General features: G+C 42.3%; 1 protein-coding gene across 1 annotated transcript in view; it reads right to left on the reverse strand.

Moving 5' to 3' along the window:
* Positions 1-323: 323 nt before the first annotated feature.
* Positions 324-4,717, reverse strand: part of PICALM (phosphatidylinositol binding clathrin assembly protein) — a 70,246-nt gene continuing 65,852 nt past the window's right edge. The window contains exon 21 of the mRNA XM_072398631.1: positions 324-3,525. Coding sequence (XP_072254732.1) covers positions 3,511-3,525 — 15 coding nt within the window. The 3' untranslated portion in view covers positions 324-3,510. The remainder of the gene's footprint in view (positions 3,526-4,717) is intronic.

The raw sequence follows: 4,717 nt of genomic DNA on the forward strand, positions 1-4,717 counted from the left end.
GGGTTAAGGGGACACTAATGGAGGTCACCAACCTAAGCCTCTTCGGAAGCGGTTTTTCTCAACGTTAGTATTTAAATCAGACCTTTAGAATGTTTTATTCAGAACATTATTTTAAAATGTTTTAGGGCCTGCAGCAATATTAAAGCAATAGCATCAGCGGTCATTATTCAGAACTCGTGTTAGGTAAACCCGAACTTTTTAGTCTGGAAATGCAGAGAAGAGATCAAAACCCCATAGAACCCAGGCCGCTATGCTGCAGCTTTTTCTACAGAAAATATCCCAAGGAAAAAAACATTTGGACACAAAGAAATAAACCTCTGAAACCTGTTGAAGCTGATTTTATTTGAAAATCCACCAATTCCTGACCACATACAATTTATATTTTAAACAAAAATAGAATCTGCAAAGACAATGCAGCAGGTACGCGATTCATATACAGAATTGCTTTCATGCTTTGAACCTCCCTTTCCAATGCTCTTTCCACAAGATTTAATATTTTTATTTACATGGGAAGCGCTGATCAACAGCGCTGGGGGTTTATTTCCGGGTTCTTTGTGGACACAGAGAGGCCAGACAGAGCTTTGTGTAGGGTGTGATGGTATGGGGTGTATGGAGGCTGTAAGGCACTGCATGACAGAGGCCTCTGACTTGGCTTTCATGGATCCCCGTCACCAGCCGTCAGCAGCAATGGGTTACAGCAAGAGGAGGTCCTCACTCTCCAAATAATTCCTAATTTACAGTACATGCTATGGCACTTCATGTAATGATTTTTAAAAGCCCCAACCCTACCCCCTACCTCCCCAATGGACACTGGCTTCTTAAACCAGGGTTCTAGGCAGGGAGATCCGGGCACCAGAAATCTTCAGCCATTATGAAGCCAAATCAGGGACAGACGCTCCTCCGGTCAGCTAAATTCCTACAAATGTTGGATGAATGTTATCCACAATAATCTGTATAAGCAAAATGAAGTCTGGACTGGATTATTAAATTGTCAGCCTACTGCTCACAAAACAATAAAATACAATTGCAATTTCTTTTGCAATTTTTGTGTTTACCTAATCTTTTTTAATCGTCTGCTCGTGTCCTGTGTGTATGGGATCGTTGGGACAGTTTGGCTTTATACACTTTGTAAAAGAGCTTGGGGTACAGCAAGCTTTTCCAAGGCTTTTGAAACTTTCAAAGCTCCATTCAACTCACAGATCATAATGGAAACGCTGTCATAATAAACAAGATGGCAGCACGAACCCACACTAGCACTACCAAAATCTAGCTGCTACCAAGTAATGGTAAAATCTGTGCTGAATTACTAGAACCAACGTTTCCTTTCATAAAGCTTGGTGAAAGTGTTATATCCACACTACAATGGAACACCCCAAAGAATGAGATTTCAACACCTAGAAGAGCTAAGCTGCCAGCAGTGAGGTCTATGCGGAGTCTCCTGGTCTGCAGTCTACGTACACACATCAGATGATTCTCGTCCGATTATCACTTCAGGGCTGATTTTGGACGAGAATCCAGTGTGTGTACAGCACTTGTCGCCCGTCCTAGCAGATCCAGGAATGACAAATGATCGTAATGAAAGTGAAGGGGAGAGAGCGCAGCGGGGTGCTGCTCCATCATTCTCCCCCATTCCCTCTCCATGGAGCAGAATGAAGCTGTATGTACATCTTTTGTAGTTGCAAAGAATCCTGAAAGATCCTTTCCAACAACAAATATTGCACGTGTGTACCCAGCCTAAGGGATCTACCCAACCATGCTGTATGCTGAACAAAAATAAAGCAGGAAGAGTGAGACCCCAAAACCAAGAATTAAATGACTCAAATGATGTTGACCTTCAGCTGAAACATCACTTTTTTGGGTTGACTGACCTAACCCAGCAGTGACGCTCACTTATAAAACAGACATTTCCAGATCACAGATATCCAACCATGGTTGCTTGCTCACAATGGATGCGGTGGGTAGGTGAAGCTGGGAACTCTATTGAAGATCTCTTTTGCCTAGAATCCCTGATAAAAGATTAAGGAAGCTTGTGCGGAGAGAAACCTGCGTGCTGCCATTGTCGTCTTCTGAAATGCTTGGATCCTGGCTGTCATGCTAATCTAACGACTTTAGTCGCCACTGACCTGGAACAAAGATGCCGATCAGAAAGTTTATAAAGTTCATTTGCAGCATGCTTGTTTCAGTTCAGTCAATGAATCCGTTTCAGCCAAGCAATGAGCTCATCCATGGCATCCTTCCGGTTCCTACCAGCACAAGTGTCCTTTAAGCCAGTGGGACTTAGATATTACCAGCACTAACCAGAAACATTTACATTTAGGGAACCAGTCTTCTGAAATACACAGCACCGAGGGAAGACCAAGCTTTGCTGCCTTAGAAGTCATTGCTTTGTTTATGCCTCATTCTGCTTTCAGGGCAGCGACGTCACCAGCAGTGAAGCCAACGCATTCAATCCACAGGCGGCAAGAGCTCGACCTTCCCATGTACCCTACAGATCAGAGACTGCTCGTCTTTAAAAACTCCTCACCCCCTATTATTAAAAGGAAATCATACAGTGAAAGCAATTCCATTCGTTTTCTTGCTTCTTTTTTTTTTTGTATTTTCATTAAAAAAAAGGCATTAACATGTCAATGTAAAATATTTTGCCAAGCACAAAGCAATAGGATTAATTCGTAATCGTGATTTAAAATGTAGTGATCGTCCTAATCAGACAACCCCCCTCCCCTTCCCGCCCCCTCCCTTGCAGATTCCTAGGCACATATCTATTGAAAATAAAGCAGCGTACAATTCATCTCTTAAATATCCATCTTATAAACTCTCCGTAAGATCTGGGACTATGGAAATCAACTTGACCCATCCCTGTTAGCAGTATACAGACTTAAAATATTTAGTGCTTGGTATGGAATCATTTGCAGAATTAAAAAAAAAAAAAGAAATAAAAACTGTATACATCCATACATATTCCATAAAGGTGTTTGATACATTAATTGTTAAACTGATAATCATAAATAAATACAAATAATACATAAGGAATGTCTACTGCAAACTGAATATATATATATTTATAGATTTCAATGTGTGGAGGTGGGACATGGGGAAGAACGTGTTACCCTTATTGGCGGCCTACGTGAGAATGATCTGGAGGAGAGGACATGATGGCGTGGTCAATGAGAAGTGTTCTGTGTTTTTGTTTTTTTCCCCCCTTTGAACTGCCCAGGGAAACCAATAGTGCGTACCCCTTCACTTCACACAGCAGAGCCAAAATACAAAACTCTCTGCAATCTATTCTTTTGCAGCACGCTATTGGACAGGGGGAGGGCTATGTCTTCCCCCCACCCCAGGCTTCTTAGGGGGAGCTTCCATATTGCTGGCGGCCCCAACAGCTCGTTCTGGTACCGTTTTTTTTTTTTTTTTTGTGTGGAAGTGTAGAGCTTTATCAGCAACTTTGAATTTGACTGGAAGTAGGGATTCGTTACGTAGCCTCTTCTAAAAAGGGAGCTCCCGTCCAGCTGATTACATGAACTGCATCTGGAAGACAAAGGGAACGAGGAAGGTCAATACACTCAACAAAAAGTTAGTGTTCAAATTTAATTAAAAGCAGAATTCTAGCTAAAAAACAATATAAAACAGAAAAACCTAAAAAAACATAAGAGACAATGATCTGCAATCTAGAACTGTTCCCTACAATTCTACTTGGCTGTTCAGTTTATTAGGCAAAACCGATTTCCTCAGAGCCCCGGCTGTCATAGACCCGTCCTAGCATGTGAATGAACAGTGTAAAAGAAAAAGAAGCAGCGCAGTGATGATCTCATTCCTCTGGCCCTCTGTTTTCTCTACCTATCAGGATGCTTTTATTTTTTTTGTGTCGAGTCTTCTATGTCATGCTCCAGCCCTGGCAAGATGTGGATATCAGGACTAAATGCAGGGCTACAACATCTGCCTAGGGTTCAACTTTACATAAAACTATTAACTGTAAAACATAATCCACTAATCCTGCTATGAAGACCCTAATGGGGTGTTTCTTGTAGTCAGATGACAATTGTCTCCAAATTTTGCCCCTGCAACAGCCTGTCATTAGGGCTATGATGGAGGCTGCAGGCAGATGTGCAGACATTCATTGCACAGACATGATGTGAAAGCATAAAGAAGCCAACAATAATGGAGAGTTGACACTGGGACCAATGAATGCTGTATCGTATTACCTATAGAACCATATATACATTCTGTTGTCTGAGGTTTGTACTAATCTAGGCATTAATTTTTCAAGCAACCCGCTTTAACCTTCCTATCCTACCCAATGTTGTCCCTAGCCCCTTCTAATTGGGGTGCACCACTAAGCACCTTTCAAGTAACCACCCGGCTGTTTTTGAGTGGTTATTGAAAAGTTGGGCCACAATACAGGGGGCACCACCCAAAATTTCTGGGTTGAGTACTGATACCGCTATTTACGTAGACAGAGCGTTGGTCATGGGATCTCAATGGGTTGAGCTAAGTGAATTACAGTTCAGGAAGAGCCAGCCAGTCTAATGCTTCACTTGGTCCCTCTTCATTAGAGATGACTTAATGCATTACAGGCCATACAGGGCCAAAGCCTTTCATGCAAGGTTAAAAGCCATTCATAGACTCACTTGAGAGCCCACCCGGGACCAGAGCCCATTATCAACTCACATGAGAGCCCACCCGGGACCAGAGCCCATTATCAACTCACATGAGAGCCCAC

Source organism: Pyxicephalus adspersus, chromosome 1 (genome assembly GCF_032062135.1).
Source record: "Pyxicephalus adspersus chromosome 1, UCB_Pads_2.0, whole genome shotgun sequence".
In the NCBI taxonomy this organism is placed as follows: Eukaryota; Metazoa; Chordata; class Amphibia; order Anura; family Pyxicephalidae; genus Pyxicephalus; species Pyxicephalus adspersus.